General features: G+C 37.2%; 1 protein-coding gene across 3 annotated transcripts in view; it reads right to left on the bottom strand.

The window, feature by feature from the left end:
- The window catches only part of DOK6 (docking protein 6), a 584401-nt gene that overhangs the window by 312241 nt on the left and 252886 nt on the right, over positions 1–19274 (bottom strand). For all 3 annotated transcript variants that reach the window (XM_075213248.1, XM_075213247.1, XM_075213249.1), the window contains exon 5: positions 5957–6146. In XM_075213248.1, the coding sequence (XP_075069349.1) occupies positions 5957–6146 (190 nt within the window). The remainder of the gene's footprint in view (positions 1–5956; positions 6147–19274) is intronic.

Genomic DNA, 19274 nt, shown 5'->3' on the forward strand with positions numbered 1-19274 from the left:
TGGGCAAGGGGAATTGGCTAGAAAGATAGACAGCTTATCAATGTAACTTGATTTCCCCAAAAGTCTTTGACAGCGCCACGGCTGCTGTATATTACAGTGCCACTATGTAGGGGCACTCTTTAGCGGAGGGTTGGGGTATCTGGAGACCCAGAAACCCCCCTGCGTGCGCCCCTGTTGGAGTATGTAAGATGACAATTTAACACACAAGTACATTCTGAATTTTTGTGTTTAACTTCAACGAATATAATAGGTGTTTTCTGATTTATCAAGGCTGAGGAGTTTTAATTTTCTCAAATAAATGCTTAGAGTTACTTTATGTAGTCACATAACAAATGATGATTATAAGTAGAGATGGGCGGGTCCGGTTCTCCGAGAACCGAACCCACCCGAACTTTGGGTATCCGAGTACCGAGCTGAGCAGCTCGGTACTCTCCCGCCCATTCCGAATCCAAATCGAGGCCGAACGTCATTGTGACGTCGTCGGATCTCGGGGCTCGGTTCTCGCGATACTTCAACTTTATAAATACACGCCTCCACAGCAATCCATCGCCATTTGACAGAGGGAGAGAGCAGGGTGTAGTCATAGGCTAATTAGAGCAGGGACAGAGAATACAATATTGTTCTTGCAATTGCTCTAACCAAAATCGCTAGTGCAGAGAGGAGGATAGAGATTTATTATTTTTTCTTCATATTTGGCACTCCCCAGCGCTTTTGGGGTGTCCCCCATAATTGTGCATAAATATTTCTGGCTGTCAAAAGTCATATCTGTCAGCAGTATCTACTAAATAATTTTTAGCACTCCTCAGTGCTTTTGGGGTGTCCTCCCTAATTGTGCATTAATATTTCTGGCTGTCAAAAGTCATATCTGTCAGCAGTATCTACTAAATAATTTTTAGCACTCCTCAGTGCTTTTGGGGTGTCCTCCCTAATTGTGCATTAATATTTCTGGCTGTCAAAAGTCATATCTGTCAGCAGTATCTACTAAATAATTTTTAGCACTCCTCAGTGCTTTTGGGGGGTCCTCCCTAATTGTGCATTAATATTTCTGGCTGTCAAAAGTAATATCTGTCAGCAGTATCTACTAAATAATTTTTAGCACTCCTCAGTGCTTTTGGGGTGTCCTCCCTAATTGTGCATTAATATTTCTGGCTGTCAAAAGTCATATCTGTCAGCAGTATCTACTAAATAATTTTTAGCACTCCTCAGTGCTTTTGGGGTGTCCTCCCTAATTGTGCATAAATATTTCTGGCTGTCAAAAGTCATATCTGTCAGCAGTATCTACTAAATAATTTTTAGCAATCCTCAGTGCTTTTGGGGTGTCCTCCCTAATTGTGCATTAATATTTCTGGCTGTCAAAAGTCATATCTGTCAGCAGTATCTACTAAATAATTTTTAGCACACCTCAGTGCTTTTGGGGTGTCCTCCCTAATTGTGCATAAATATTTCTGGCTGTCAAAAGTCATATCTGTCAGCAGTATCTACTAAATAATTTTTAGCACTCCTCAGTGCTTTTGGGGTGTCCTAACTAATTGTGCATTAATATTTCTGGCTGTCAAAAGTAATATCTGTCAGCAGTATCTACTAAATAATTTTTAGCACTCCTCAGTGCTTTTGGGGTGTCCTCCCTAATTGTGCATTAATATTTCTGGCTGTCAAAAGTCATATCTGTCAGCAGTATCTACTAAATAATTTTTAGCACTCCTCAGTGCTTTTGGGGTGTCCTCCCTAATTGTGCATACATATTTCTGGCTGTCAAAAGTCATATCTGTCAGCAGTATCTACTAAATAATTTTTAGCACTCCTCAGTGCTTTTGGGGTGTCCTCCCTAATTGTGCATACATATTTCTGGCTGTCAAAAGTCATATCTGTCAGCAGTATCTACTAAATAATTTTTAGCACTCCTCAGTGCTTTTGGGGTGTCCTCCCTAATTGTGCATTAATATTTCTGGCTGTCAAAAGTAATATCTGTCAGCAGTATCTACTAAATAATTTTTAGCACTCCTCAGTGCTTTTGGGGTGTCCTCCCTAATTGTCATAAATATTTCTGGCTGTCAAAAGTCATATCTGTCAGCAGTATCTACTAAATACTTTTTAGCACTCCTCAGTGCTTTTGGGGTGTCCTCCCTAATTGTGCATTAATATTTCTGGCTGTCAAAAGTAATATCTGTCAGCAGTATCTACTAAATAATTTTTAGCACTCCTCAGTGCTTTTGGGGTGTCCTCCCTAATTGTGCATACATATTTCTGGCTGTCAAAAGTCATATCTGTCAGCAGTATCTACTAAATAATTTTTAGCACTCCTCAGTGCTTTTGGGGTGTCCTCCCTAATTGTGCATAAATATTTCTGGCTGTCAAAAGTCATATCTGTCAGCAGTATCTACTAAATAATTTTTAGCACTCCTCAGTGCTTTTGGGGTGTCCTCCCTAATTGTGCATTAATATTTCTGGCTGTCAAAAGTCATATCTGTCAGCAGTATCTACTAAATAATTTTTAGCACTCCTCAGTGCTTTTGGGGTATCCTCCCTAATTGTGCATTAATATTTCTGGCTGTCAAAAGTAATATCTGTCAGCAGTATCTACTAAATAATTTTTAGCACTCCTCAGTGCTTTTGGGGTGTACTCCCTAATTGTGCATTAATATTTCTGGCTGTCAAAAGTCCTATCTGTCAGCAGTATCTACCAAATAATTTTTAGCACTCCCCAGTGGTTTGCGCTCAGAATGGATTCAAAGCAGTCCACATATGATCTGAATGAGCAACCAGGTTCTGTCACCAGTCCTGATGTTAGTGTTCCCAGTACGTCATCTGGCCAAGGCGATGTCAAACAACAGAGTGTTTTCAAATTAGTGCAAAAAACAAAAACCCCAAAAAAATTTACTGTATTGAAGCGAAAAAGAAGTGTAACTGAGCAAAAGTTAAGTGACGATAAAAAAAAATTGCAAGCCTGCCATTCTACACACGCAGTGGCAAAGAGAGAATGAGGCCTTCACCTTTGGCTATTAGTGGCAGATCCCAAAAATTTACCCAGCCTACAATTGGTGCACAACTACTGTTACGCGTCAAAGCCGAGCTGCAAGATAACAGTGAGGCATTACAGGAGAATATTTGCTCTGATTCACAAATGACAACAATCCCTGTGGAGAGTCCATCCAACAGTAGGATGTCTAATTGTGAGCATTCTTCTGATGTGTGCCTTAATAGCCCGAGTGTAGCCGGTGAGGATTGAGGATGCCACTTTGGAATTAGAAGAGGATGAGGGGGAGATTTGTGTAGGCGACGAGGGCGCTAATGATGATGTTGATGATTATGATGCAGACAGATACCAAATTGCCTTTCTCAATTTCTATTTATATTCTAGATTATATAACGGCTGAATAGTTTTCTATTTTACTCCTAGTGGAGAGAGGATCTGATGCAGACAGATACCAAACTGCATTTGTCCATTTCAATTTATATTGTACAGTATATAACGGCTGAATTTATTAGTATTTTATACAAGTGGAGGGGAGCCTAGAGAGACAGAAACCAAACTGGCTTTCTCCATGTCAATTAATATTGTACAGTCTATAATGGCTGAATTTTTGTTTTTTTTAAAAAAGTGGAGGGGGGCCTATAGAGACAGAAAGCAAACTGTCTTTTTCCATTTCTTTACATATTTAACTATAAGTGTAGGGTGTAATATACATCCAAAGACGATGGCTGCATTGCCAATATGCATAGATGGAGAGGAAGACAATCTGTTTTGTGTGTAGAATAAATGAAGGCCTACCAACGAAGAATTAAACTGTTTTTTTGGATGATTTATTACCTCAACAATTAGATTACTTGTCTCTAAAACAGTTGGAGCACTAAATTGGGTTAATTTAGGCCCAAAAACATGGATTTTCCCAAAAAATAGCAAAACAAAACCAAACAAAACCAAAACCAAAACCAAAACACGCAATGGCGGTTTTGCAAAACCAAAACCAAAACACGACGGTAATCCAGATCCAAAACCGAATCCAAAACCAAAACACGGGGGTCAGTGACCATCTCTAATTATAAGTCTGCCTAGGAGAGAAGGACTGATGATTTGTATATTTCTAAGCAAAACTCTAATAGGATTCACAAGAAAAAAAAATCACTTTTGATAGTACAGATGTGCAAATAGGCCATTATCAAACAATTAAAAAAATTACACTGTAGCAAATGTGAAAACCTCTGAGAATATCATAAAAGAAAATGCAAGGACCTGAGGTGTGGGAAAATTGAATAGACCATACTTGTAAATCGCTTAAATGCTGGACAGATTTTATGTTTTCTAATGTACAAATAAACTTCTGCATTTGCTAATATAAAGATTTTTTTCCTTGTTTTTTGCTTGTGAAAATTTTACTTTACTTTTCTTGATATAGTACAAAGAATAAGTAAAACATTTTGTTTCCCTGTTGAGTATTCTTTTCCTTGCCAAAAAACATGTATCTATTTTCTTTTTCAGCTTTCATTAATGTTTGCAATTTCAGTCATTAATGACTTGTATCATCAGTATAATTTAAAAAAAGGAAGATTGTGCATTAGTCAGGTAAATAAAACTCCTCACCTTGTCTTAACTTGGCAGCTACTGTGTATTTGCAGCTGTTTTTTCTGCTAATTGAATAACTCTACAATATCTTGCAAATGTTTAAGACATTGTTTAACACAATGTGATGAATTAAAATACATGTTTTGGCATATTTCAAATAAAATATATTTAAAATTTAAATTCTAAAATGAGAATTTAGCATGTTTTAAATAGTCTCATGATTTTGTTTACAACCATTCTGTATTTGTCTAATGCTACATGCACCCAATTGTCTTTTCACTAGCAAGAGACTACATGAAAAAAAGGTTTCATAGATTCCTAGAGCAGTTGTTATGTGGGATTTTTAAATATTTCATGCGACAGCCTGACAACTTAAAAATAACTTTATGCTCATTTGGTTTGACCCACATCTGGTTGACTTTGTAATATTAAACCTCCCTTACAAAGATGATAGAAACATCTTTAGTATTGGAAAGTCGGATCAAAGAGTTCCCTTTAGTGAATGGAGGGGAGGCTCCATTCTTTAGGCCCAGGCTAATTAATAGTTGCACTTGCAAGGTGTACTTTGAATGGGTGACATTTTGCTCAGTCAGTCTCTCTCATTACCTGGGGAAAGAGGCTGGAATCGTACAGAGAGAGAAAAAACTATTTATTCGTAAGTGAACTAAACTATCCAACTGTTATTTGTTTTTGCGAGCTGGACATTTGGTCCTTCCACACTGGACATTAGGTCTAATCACAATTAGAATGGGATTTTCTAATTTATTAGTTAGCCGGACAGGCCAGGATTTATTTTGCGATTTTGTTTAAACTGGTAAAACTAGTTACCCGTAGTTCTATATATTTATGTATTTTAATGATATACACATCTGACAAACCTTTGCAATAGGAAATTCAAATGTAAGCCAATATATATATATATAGGCATATTCAATTAAGATTCCGGTCCCCGGGATTGCGCTGGAACGGGCCGCGAATTTAATCCACGGTACCACAATAACGTGGATTTTCGTTCACAGCCCATAGGGTTGCGTATGAAAATCTGCGTTATTGCGGTACCGTATTACAGGCAATAGTGCGCACTTCCTGCGGTAACTCACGTTATCACGGACCAGAAGCCTAATTGAATATGCCCCATAGTGTGTATTTGGCCATTGGATTTGTCAAAGGCATAGAAACAAAATGGTATGTCTATATCATCGAATAAAGTTTTGTCTAATGAGATGCACAACTGTAGGTGCATGCTTAATTTTAAACAATTCAGTAAGAGGATGCTAAGTTTCTTAGGGAATACGAAAAGCAAAGAAATGATGAGACAAATAAAATGTTTTAAAAATATTTAAAAAAGACAAACAGTTACATGTTTACTTCAAAACTAACATCAGGTGTTCTTACCTTCCAGATTCAAAAGTAAACCATGTTGAATCCCTGCCGTATCTTCTTAAAGAGCTTAGAGGCCACATGACCAACTTCACTTTTGCGTTATGAATATCCCATAGATAGATGTTTTCGTGTGTAATCTGCATTGTGCATTCCCCATAGATGTCTAAATTTGGTGTTGGCATAAGATACACATTGAACCGCTCTAGATAAAGTTACAAAGAAAAAGTCAAAATATGCTCTACGGGTAAATTATTCATATATCATCATTCAAAATATTGCTAAATAATCACATTTCAAGACTTGGAGACATAGTCTATTAAAATTTTTTTAGAAAGTTCATAATCTTGACTTTTCTATATCACAGAATGTTATGAAGACATTAAATTTCTTCCTTTTAAATTAAAATTGATCAAAATTACAAAAACAAGTTATAAACCTTGTCAATGTTGGAGAAATTGGGCAATGGATTACATTTACTAACATAGACCCACTCTACAATTCCTATGATCTTGTTCTCAGACTCAATACACCAACAGTATAAACAAACAGATAAGAATAGAGAACAGCAGCATAAGTGTATCCGTGTGCACTTCCAGCATGTGTCTGTCCCATCCCATATTCAATAAGATCACTTTCTGCCCCAATTAATAATATAAAGCAAATCTTTAATGTCAAGTGTCAGTAGAAACTGCAGTGTAAGCCCAGTCCTAGTCTACTGTTAGAATTTGTATTGGAAGTCTGTATTGTCAGTGAGAGGCGGTTCCAGCAAGTGAAGTTATCATGAATGTCCCTGATCACAGCCCTCTCAATGACTATATCCTCACTGGTTTTGCTGATTAACATTGTGCCTGTTACTTGCATCCAGGGACAAGTTTCATGTAAAGACATCTTTATCCATTTTCTATTATGAGTAAATAAATCCTAAATCATTTATTGTGCACTCAACATGATCATTGTCCTAAAGTTATTTTTAATGGGGAAGAATAGGTTGATTGATACCAAGTAGTTGAAAAAAACAAACCAGATTGACCTACAGTATGTAATATCTACAGGAATACTTGTCCATTCTCTTGGAGTGTTTGGGAGACTCCCGGACTCTGGGATAGATCTCCCAGACTCCTGGCACAGCAGAGCATTCTCCCACTTCCTGCATACTTCATTGTGTAGTAGGCGGGACGGGGGTCTCGATAACTCAATTTAATGTGAATTGCTCAATTGCATAATTTTTTTCCCACTGCTATTCACGGCACCCCGCATCCCATTATACTTGCATTCACATAGAAAGTTGGCAAGTATAATTACATCCCAATCTAGGGGTCCACACTTGCAAGATTGTGTTGGGTTTATTTGTTAATTACAGCACCACTCTGAAGACAATTTTCATATGAAAATAGTATATAGCCAATAAATAGCAATATATATGCACATTTCTACTTAAACAACACATTACTGTTTATTTAAATCTGACAAATGCAAATAGTTGACAGTATCACATTAAGATCAAACACACATTGCCATTTCTTGGAACTATATGGATTCAATATGGGGGGAAAAACTGATTGGGGAATGTGAGGCTGTTATTGGAAAATTCATGTTTTTTTATTGAGAAATTATTTTTAATTGATATTTTAGGTGACTGTTAGCAGCACTGAATTATATCTAACAGTAGTGGATGAGCAATATTTCTTTAGTCTAATAGTTAATTATGTTCCAAAACCTGTAATATAATGATAATAAAACAGACACCGAAGGAAGTGGCTTGTGAGAATTATTAGAGTAATCAATAGAAAAGCATGAAAAATGTGATTGTTAAATTGCTTTAGGCTTCCATTGGTTATATAATTCATTCAGTTGACAGGTCTGTTCCAACTGCAGCACAAGCTACAAAAATCATCACATTAAATATTCAACAAGTTTCTGATTTTGTACTGTGCAGAAACATATGAATAAAAAAAAATAAAAGTAAAATGATACTATCATACATAGTTTTAGATGGAAAAGTTTTATACTACGTCAAGCCTAAGAGTATAATTGTATAAGTAACGAATCTATGTACTAAACTACATAGGGCTCCTAGGCGCTTCAGTGCTCCATTTTTGTTGCAAAGCGGCACTATATGTAGGAATTGTTTCTTACATAAAAAGCAGCTCTACTCCAAAAATGGGGTAGGACTGGCCTGGAGTGGAATTTGCTGCATGGCTGTTATTATTTCCTTTATTATGTGTGTGCGCTGCGGCCCCACCCAACTCCTTCTCCAGACAACTCCCTGAATGACAGCAGTGCACAGTAACAGTGCACAGTAACAGAGTGTCAGGCTGGAAGAGCAGCTGAATGCAGGAAACACGAACTGCTATTAGCGCCACTGAACTAGGAGGTGTAGAATCTAACATACTCCTGGTGTTCACCAGGAACCCCCGCATTGAGGTATGGTTTAAGCTGCAAGAGGTACGCAGGTCACGGTCCACCTAGACAGCTACCAGTGTGGTGAAGAAGGATCAGGATGGTCCAGATCAAACCAGCGGAGGCAGGCAGTACAACGGGGGGGTCAATAACCAGGTAGAAAACAGGAACCAGGAGAGGAGTCAAATGGAGGCCGTGTCTGAACCAAATATCAATGCAGGAACAAAGGAATACTGGAGAACAGGGGGATACTCTGGTGCCAGAGTGAGATTTAAATAGAGGCAGCACAATGATAGGAGGAGAGCTGGGCGTCAAAAGCGCTGACAGGAAGCGCCCCGTTGCTGGGCAACGGGAGAGGCTGCTGGGCAACGGGAGACGCTGCGTGCCTGTTGCCTAGCAACAGGCCGCCACCGGCTGGATCCGCCAGGTGACCGTTCCCGCTTCGTGGAGGAACAGCTGGGACTGCGCCTGACACAGAGAAATTGCAATTATGAAAGAAATTTGCTGCTCTTTATTTCATAATTGCCTAAAGTCTCTATTGCAACATAGTACAGGCTTTATATTAAATGTCCTTTTATTTAACTACAAATCTTAATTAAAAAATAAAGAACACCTTTATTGCAAAGGGTGTCAAGAAGTAGTCCTTTCTTATTCATCATGATGGGGAAAGAATAGTCCTAGACATCTTACAGAAAAGGTCCTGATGCAGGTCTTTCCATCGCTGCCCTGGGACTGTCTCTTGCTGGGGAAAGTCCTTGTGATGTATCTGCAGTAATGTCGGAGGATTTCCTGTCCAGGTGTAGAAGCAGTCCATAGCGTTCATTCGGTTGTAAAACTGACAATTTCTATTTTCCATCTCCTTTTTGGGGGGATTTTTTTTACTTTTTATCTGATTACTTAATAAAATGTACCTATATTGTTGTAAAAGTACTTACATTATGGTATATATAAATAAAAGCATGTATTGGTGTTAATGCAGAAAGTATGTGTCTGTGTAAATTAAATGAACCTGTTGGTCCATACAACTTGTACAATCGCTGATACTGCTGCACATTTTACATTAACTCAGTGCAGGTAGAAAGTCTGTATTGTTTATATGCATAAAATTCAAATATTTGTAATATTTTGCTCAAACTTTCATAAAGCAAAGTGTTATCAACTGTCATAATAATTGTAGATGTTTATTTTCGGTATATTGGGGAAATAAATACTAATTATCCAGCATCACACTTATTTTCCAATTTTTCTATTTGAATAGATATTAATAAAATAATAGATATTAAAGCTGTTTTACATCAGCTATTTAATGTAGCTCAGATTACTGCATATATGAATTTTGAGAGTACAGCAAAACAAAGGAAAGGGGCTGTCCATGCTGGGTATCTATCAGTTTCTTTAGGTTCTTTGCCACAGCTGTGTAACAGTTAATCCCCTGGAAATTCCACTATTACCTGTTATCAGTAGCTGACAGGAAGGAGACTGTGCAGCTTTTATGGTTAGAAGACTGGAGCCTTCCTGGCATTCAGTTGGCTAGTAAAGGAGGTGTGCAATGAATACTACAGCCAATTAAATCGTTTCACCTACTGTCCAATCATGTGCTGCATTCAGCATTTACTTAATCATTTCCATTATGACCAATATGAACTATACACACTGTGTATAACACACCATTAAAAGCTGCATTCTGTACTTTCCGCAAAATGGGCTAGTATATAATGTAATGATGGAGGTAACAGCGGAAGAGGTGGCATGAGCTACGGTATAATCCCTACTTTAGGTACCAATAAAAAGGGAATTGTCATCATGCTACATATTCAGTTAATAGGAAGGCATGCTGTGAACACTCTTACCTGGAACTACCAGTTTTAACATGTACTAATTCATCTATTTGATCACTTTAGGCACACCAGGGTGCACAGCTACTTTCTGATTTTGAAAATACCCTGTGAAATCTGTGTGAGACCATTTTCAGGACTGGGGGGGCCAGCAAAAGTAAAAATGTCAGTTACAGGTCCGGTTTAACAGCCCTTTAAGTAATTGGGTTTTCTTTGCTCTACTAAAATACTGCTCTCCAAAGCGTCATTAATGTTTTAAGTAAGGGAGTAAGGGGACATTGAAGTAGTCTTTATATCATGTGTGAAGGCATCTCATTAAAAGTATAGTCTAGTGCCCAATCTCTGTGATTTTTTTCAAATGCTTCAAAATTAAGTAATTGTTTTGGTCAGAGGCTCTGTGGCCATCCTCTTTCTGATAAACCAGGACTATCTTAATAAGTGCACAGTTGGCTAAAGATGTAGCATCTGACAGGTCATGATTTTAAATTTTCATGCCATTCCAGTGTTACTTTGTTCCATCATGTAAAGATAACGTAACATCCTCCGTTCGTATTATTGCTTGCATGTGTTACCAGTACTGCCCACTTGGGAGACTCTTACTGCCCATTGTGAAAGTCATTCATAAAATTCAATTTATTCCTGATTAGTCATATTAGTCATGTCATTAACTAATGTCTGCATTGAGAGATGTGGCTGTAGTGTAATAAGTGCTTATTGTACACTACATGCATTCATCACACAGAATGGTTATCAACGCATAAATAGGGAGAAGAGCGTAATGACATATACAGATAAGATTATTGTTAACTTTGGGATAGTTAACTGACTATTTATTTTATTTTATTCACTAATAATCAGGACCACATAGTTCCAACTATCACATTCCTATACAATGCAGAGTCTCTTATCCCTCCCCATTATCCTAAATTACAGTATAAAAATAAGCAATTAAATTAAACACAGTCAACAAGGAGTTCTATTCAAGTGCAGCATTGTGTCGTCAAGCAACCAGTACTGATTTCAGCTGGTTATAGTCATTTAAATGCTGCCACTCACGCCTTGATTTGTTTCAGTGTTGTGGCCCCCCTTATTGTGTCAGTGGTGCCCATATAGGTGCTTGTTATATGAATGATAAAGTTAATGACATAGCTGAAGTCACAGTGCTTTGAGGCAGCAGCCAGCATGCTGGTTTATACTAGATCCTTTCGTTCTAGTACTGTACACAGCAGTTTTACATCAAATGACAGAATATCAGCCAGTCACATGCATTTACAAAGGAGCTACTACAACAAAGTATAGCTGATACGTGATACCAGTAATTTAGTTTAGTCTAGCAGTAGATGAATGGGAAAACTCCATTATTAAAGAAATAATTGTCATAATGTATTAACTAATCCCTAACTGTACAAATGCTGTTATATTTTTACTTATCTAATTGTGTCACCATACAGTTTATCATTTTTAACGTGTATATGAATATGAATAAGTACATTGTCTAATTTATGCAAAACTCTTTCTTTCTGTTTTTAAGTTCACTGCAGTTTAACCTCAACCCATTCATGTCTTTGATTCGCTTCTATGCCCCTTACCAAGTGGCGGAGCTACCATTGATGTAACAGGTGCGGTGCACTGGGGCCCATGGAGATAATGGGGCCCACTGCACAGGGAACTAGTGAGCTGTGGGCCCCAGTTCCCTCCTCCCTGTTTCCCTGCACCGGGAGCCCACAGCTCGCTAGTGTGATAGCATAAGACTGATTGACTAAGTTTTTTATCTTTTTGTAATCCACTGGGAAGGCTGTCATTTATTAGAAATAAAATAAAAAATACATACATTGTTTAAAAAGGTGTTTAACCCCTGTGTCAGGGATTTATTCATTACTTATCATTACATATTTGTATAATGGGGAAGGGTTATGAGTGAGATGGCAGAGACAGGTACTAGCAATTCTGGGGTGGCAGAGTTGTGCCTCTGGGGTCCCTATTTTAGGCCTGAAACACATGGGTGCTGGGAGGAGCCACAATGTTTTTCATCTAGGGGCTTGAAGCCTATTGGAGGTGCTGATTTTTAGTTTGCTGGCCACCTACTCAAATGGAGGCTACAATGGGCTGGTGCTGGTTATGATTTGTACAGTGCTGCTAATTTCTATCTATTTATTTTTAATTATTTATACAGTTATTCTATTCATCAATGGGGTTCCTGGCACATGCACACTTTGATTGCTTCAATAGGACATCTGCTGCTAGACTAAGAGAACTGTATTTTAAATGCTATATGTTCAATACTTAAAACTTTGTGATACCTCCCCAATGCAATATAATGTGTTCCCATAAAGTGGCACAATGCTTTACAGAAATGGTCATGTAATGTCTGAGTGTCATGTTAATGGTTTCTACATCTGTACATGGACAGAAACTATTTTTCTTCCTTCCTCTCCTTTCTTTTCTAAATATATTTTAACTGTAATATTCTGTGTCTCCATATATTATCGATGTTTACGCTCATATTTAAACCATTTATATTCAAAAATACATATACAAAACCATCAGTGATATTCCACTGCCTTGAACTCTAAATATAGAAACACCTAAAGAAAATTTGCTTCTAAAAGAAATTAATATTTTCCTATTTCTATACAGAGTTGATGGTCTGAGACAATGCAAACAACCTTCAGTTGCATTTGTCGAAGTAATAATTAACAAAAACCCTATATTACCAATTAGTTCAATAGAATGAACCAATGAACTTGAATTTTGTTTCTGTGCTTTTAAGAGGACGGAAAAACACATTTTGCACAATACAGAAATTACATAACAAGAGCAGAAAACAAGTTATATAATTGTCACGTGATCTTCATTTCGCAATCGCCGAATTAGGCCAAAGAAATATTGGCTTCAAATAAGGTCAAGACGACCCTTCCAAAAGAACATGTAATTTTAATGATAGAGACTTAGAGTGCCAGCAGTGATGTAAGCTGGGAATGTGTGTATTAAAGTAAGGAGTAGCTTTGTCTATATAAGAATGACTTAACCAAATATAGAGGGTCAATTGGCATTTGAGACCCTGGGTGTATGTCTGCTTCGTCCAGTATGGCTGAATCTATGTATAATATCTTTTTAATAAACTATAGAAATATTATATTTTGGAAACCTGCTCATCTCATTTATTATTTAAAGAGAAGAAAAGAGAAAATCTTATACAATTTCATGATTAGAACAATCAGAATAGATTAAAATGTCATTCAGATAGACTAATGCAAATTAGTACATTGTCTTATGTGGTATGTCATTAATGAAATGTGGGAAAGTAGCAGTAGCATTGGTGGCATAAGAAGAAAGGCATAACTAGATATTCATATTGCACATATCTGATAAAAAAACATTACTGCATCGGATGAAAATGTGATCCAATTTATTGGAAATTAAGCCTTTCAAGCAACTTCTTAGCCATAAGTAGAGGATAATGGTAATAATTATAAATACTGATAATATGTTACTCTGTTTAGTCACCTGTAGTCAACCGAATGTCAATAGCTGAGTAATTCTACAAGAAGACTAGTGGTCTGCGTTTTGCCAAGTTAAGTGTGGCTGGATGATGCAGTGTCCCAATGAAAGTAGGAGCTGAGGGCTGGTTTCCATTACCTATAACCGTATGTAAAATATTAGTCCTTTTGTGAAAAGTAATATGCACTATGGACACTGTTGCAAGGCAATATCCCCATATGCACTCTTTTCACCTCTTCAATCTCATTTAAATATCTCATCCCACAAAATGAAATCTTGTTTTTACAAGAGGTGCAAAATAAGTTGCATGAGTGCACTTAGCCCACAGTTACTTATCAATGCTTCAATTCCACTCTGCTCTTCACATCAGAACATGCAAAATGTTGCACTGTTTTAGATATCTTGACACAAAACTCCCTGTACAAATTATTGCATCTATACAAAATAGGTGCATATCAACTCCATTTGTGGTGCAGGCCCTCAGTTTAGCTAAGTGACCCCTTACTGGCAGAATCAGAAAGACATTGACTTGGCTGCAATGCTTTCACTGGAAACCAAAGCACTTTTGTTATATGCATAGTGATGTATACAACATTTCAGAGAGCAAAAAAGAAATGTGTGTCCTGCAGCCTCTTCCATTCAAGTGTTTCAAGTGGACAAAAAGAAACAATGAAGTTCTTCCTTTCCAGTAATTACAGCAGCTATATATTGGTAGCCAGAAAGTTCTCAAGATAACTGGAAATGTTGTGGTAAATATTAGATAAAATATATTATGAATGTTTCATTTACACTAGCATCACTCAGTGAAACACTGATATTTTTCCTTATGGTATACTGTGTGGACCTGCAGACAAAATAGTAACCTACATCAAATTTAATATCTATGAATTTCCCATCCCCATGATTGCAGAATTTAGCATTTTATTGAAGTTGTGTTGACGTATATTAGGTAATAACAATGTGGATGACAAGTAATCTCATAGCCATAGAGAACAATGTCATAGAGAACAATGTTTGAGAAATTAAGCACAGCAAACCTTATTCCTAAGGGCCAGCCCCAGCAATGGTTATGAAAGATTTATTAGTACAGTTTGCCCTTCATCTCAGGGGTTATTCAGTATTTGGGTGTTTTTCAAAAGACATATCTCTGCATTGGCTCTGGGTCTGTAAATGAACGTGATGCACCCAAAGGTGCCCAGGGTGCTAATTAGTAAAAGTAGCCACTGAAAGATGCAGTGTACACTCCAAGGGCACCTCTTACGTCTGGTTTCTGCTCAGTCAGCCAATGATCAATTTGAATGCAAACGTTGATAAAGCACTCACAATTCTCAGGAGTATGTACTGTACTCTGACTTGTTCTTCCTTAACATGTTCTGAAAGATCCCAGTGGAAGCTGCTTCTTTGTGTGGCAGCATTCTAGGTAATAACATTCAATTTTAGTATTGTGCACCTGCTGGGATTTATGTTCTTTCTAAAGTAGATCATACAATATGGTTTCAGCAATTAGGATCATCTAACACCTGGTTCATTGCTATAAGTCATGACCCTAAACTCTTTTTTATATGATACTTTTTCTACAGATGTGGAAGCTCAGGCCAGAGTCTTATTAGCTATAGCACCTATAAAGAATATTATTTTATTGCAGTCTATAATAAATTAGACTGCCACAAAGTTAAGTGCTACCAGTAGTAATGTACGTAAATCTCAATGTGAATGTTTGTTATTATTTTGTGATCTTCCTTAATTTGTAGATGTTTTAATAATTGTATTTTTTAACATTTTCAAAATGGAGAGAGCACTGCCAAGCTGTGTCTACTATTATTATCACACAAAAAAACTAATAATGGTTGCCTGGCATTAGGGATGAATGAAACTCAAGATTTGGTTCATCAACAATTCAACACTTAAAAAACAGTTACAAATATACGCTAGAACTGTTCCGATTTGCAGTCATGCAAAAGATGTTTAAAACAGCAGTGCCTCAGACACATTTCTGGTTTTTTTTACAGCACACTGCAAATTACTCTTCCAAAATATATCTTTTCAAGTTGAATTGCAATGTGTGATAATGAGAAAAAAAAATGGATCAAAAGTTATTTTGCCTTAGTATTTGTACATGTATTTTTCTAGCAAAAATTGTATTTTCTAATAGGTTACTGGTTATTGCTTGTTTAATGCAAGGAGTAATGATACCCTAGCATGTATAAACTTATATTTCTACTAGAATGGGAACTAAAAACAGTATAACTTTTCTAGGCTTATAATTATAATTTTTTATCTCATTGTGGCAGTCATAAAGAATTTATTCCTATATGTGGGTTGCTGCATTTAATACGCTTTTGCATGCACACAAAGCACTAGTTACTATTGCGGCTACATAAGGATTGAGTTGCATCTTAAGCTTACCACCGCTTGCAGACCCTTACAGTTAAAGAGACAGTTTGGGGGAAAGAGGGGACATGTAAATGTAGTGAGAAAACATTATGGGCGTGTTGGAGCAAATGCAACTTATGTAGACTGAGATACAGATGCACCTATGCTTGTCAGGAGATGGAAAACTTGTGAGTGATCAACCACTAGTTACAAACTGATAATGATGATTATCAGTTGAGATACGGCCACCTCAACATACCTGTGTAAAATATGTCTTTTTTACAGACACAATATACACAATTTAAACGTAAATTGCACCCAACCCTACAAAAGGTCCTGTGTATTTAACACTTAAAACATTTTGTTCCCCTTTTCCTTGTTCCACAGGTCTGATTTGTCCCTGAAACCTAGATAATAATAGGTTTTTTGTAATGTTTACATGCATATGATTGCAACAATGCCTAGAGGAAGGAGGAATTGAAAATGAGGCGTTTTGATGAATTTATGCCTTCTTATTGGCTGTTTTTTCTCTTTGAACAGCCTAATTAAAATGTTTGCCTCAATATTTGCAAATGTTTTTGCAGGCTGTTTCACTATTTAATGAAACTCAAACTTTGCCAAATTGAATTGCTGATTTCAATTTCGGCATTATCATGCATCAACTTTATCATATTTCATCTTTCAAATATAGGCATTCTCATATATAGAAGTTTTCAGTTGTCAAAACAAGAATTGTCATGTTATAATTATTGCAAAAAACATAGATTTAAATATTAACAAAGTAAACATTAAAATAATTGTTGATATTCTTATCTCAAACGTATCTCTAACCCTCTTAACATATACTTTGAATAAATTATACCATATTTAAATTATGGAAAAAATAAAGGAGTTAATTTGGCAAAAACTGTATGGTAGAGGAAAAAAAACAGCAAACAGAATGGCAAGGCCAAAAAACATCCCAACCCAGCTCAACTTCCCCTTTGGATATCAAAAAATGTAGGCAACAGCTTAACCTGGGCACATCCACCTTCACCCTTACCAGCGATGATTATCCAGGGCAATACAGAACCCACAACTGCTCTGGGCTGAAAAGAGTATAACCACAGAACGACCCACGAGGGCGGTACTTGTACAGAAACTAAAGCTGAGTCTTCGAAGGTAAACTGGTTTAGCATGCCCACCACATTAATATACGCCCACCAACCATTGGCCACCATCTGCACTGCATTTGTGGGCAACCAAAAATCAATACCCAGGTCCTCCATAAATATGAAGCGCCATACCAGGTCAGGAACTGATAAAAAAAGGAAAAAAATAGCACAAAATTAGAACATCTCAAAATTCAGCAGCAGATGCTGAAGCATCCATCCAATACCATGGAGGGTGGGCTGGAAATGTCCTGGATCTTAGAGACTGATTTCTACTCTGCCACTCACTTTTATTCACTGCTCCTTGACTCATCCCTAGTGACATCAAATGGGCGTACCCCATTCCCTGCTAGATCTTTTAACTTTTAGAGAGGTGAACTTTAGCTAATGAACACAATCTCAGCTTTTAATTCCCCTTGTTCTTAATTCAGCCCTCAGTTCTTAATCCAAGTGTTTATTTTCCAAATATCTAAATTGTCAAATGGAAGGCATAATCTGCCTTTTCATGTGAAAATACATTCATCGATCATGAACTGTAAATTTATGCAATTTTCCCCTATTAAATCATCTATAATATCTGATGACAATGATCCGAGCTTTGAGAAGAAATATACTGTATGCAAAATCACTCTGCGCATGACCAGAACTGGGAGATCCATCCGTGAACACAGCCCTGTCTGCTACGTCTTCAATTTTGAAGAGTAAATGGCGCAGGGAAGGGGTGTTTTGCTGTAGCCCCTGTACAGTGTAAGCACGCCAAACTCAAGCGCACGTTGCTATGTCCGAATGAAGCCCTACGCATCACAAAGTTATGTGTTTTTTGCCGTATATCTTGCACCAGTTATAGGGTCAGTTTAAGACTTGAGTCTTAGTGATGCCAGTATCTTATGTATGTGTCTGCAATCATGAGCAACAGTAAAAGTGTATTTTATGTTCAGTACACATTAAGAACTTTCTAATAAATGTTTTATAGGGGAAAAAAATATAAATATAAAAAAACCACACTTTTTATTTTATTTTACTGTTTTATCACTAATACTTATGTAATAAATATATGTGCTTTGCTCCTATTTTTCCTGAAAGTGAATTTTGAAATGGTTTGAAAATAAGAGATTGGCAGTAATAAATTATGTTGTTGCAAAAATGGGTTTGGGCCAAAAGATTGCATTTGGGTTGGAAAGGGTAGTGGGGCAGCATTACAAAAGTGGGGATTGTAACCATGGAAAATGGTGCATAATGTGGCAGAGGGAATTGTTTGGGCAAGTTGGACAGGAGTGAGGTATTGTGCTAATGTGGAAGGAGCCACAGCATTGACCTGCGTTGTTGCCTACCCAAGCACAAGATTTCGCTAGGGTGGAGAGCTGCTTGTGGTGGAGTTCAGCCTCTCCACCACCAGCTGGACCAATACCTCCACCTCCTGTGATGTAAAATTGGGCTGCTTCTAGGCTGAAGCAGAGAAGCCTTAGGCCTGTGTCGGGCCTGGCTGTTCATGGATATGAGTCTAAAGAGAAGTAAAACAACAGACACTATTAATAGTACTTGCATGCCCTGTAAAATGGCTCACATAGGGCTTGCAACTCAGCAATAGAACAAACTGGAGGGCAGACATGTACAAATGTGTAAACAAAGTACACCCATAGAACTTATATATGTTGAAAAAGTGTCCTAAAATTTCCAATCTAATTTCTTTTTTTTTTTTAACAGCTCAAGAACACAGCCATTTTGACAGATCCCCAGACCGAATTTCTGGCCCCTATTACTGTAATAAACGAGGTACAGTTTGTGTGGGTATTAATTGTTTTCTTTATACACACACTATTATGGGCTCAAAGCCGTTATGCCATTATCATCATATGGAATACAGTCACAATATTGCCATACATCCTTACATTTATACAGACAATACAGTTAAAAAAACCAAAAAAAAACAATATAAAAATGGTGCCACCCCCCCCAAACAGCTTAACCAACTCTAGTGCTGCCTGCCTAGACAGGAACTAGCAAAAGAAGCGGGCCAAAGAGTGTGGGTTCACCCCAATTTCACTATTACCATCACTAGGTTTTGCCTGC

This window comes from Mixophyes fleayi, chromosome 5, assembly GCF_038048845.1.
Source record: "Mixophyes fleayi isolate aMixFle1 chromosome 5, aMixFle1.hap1, whole genome shotgun sequence".
Classification (NCBI taxonomy): domain Eukaryota; kingdom Metazoa; phylum Chordata; class Amphibia; order Anura; family Limnodynastidae; genus Mixophyes; species Mixophyes fleayi.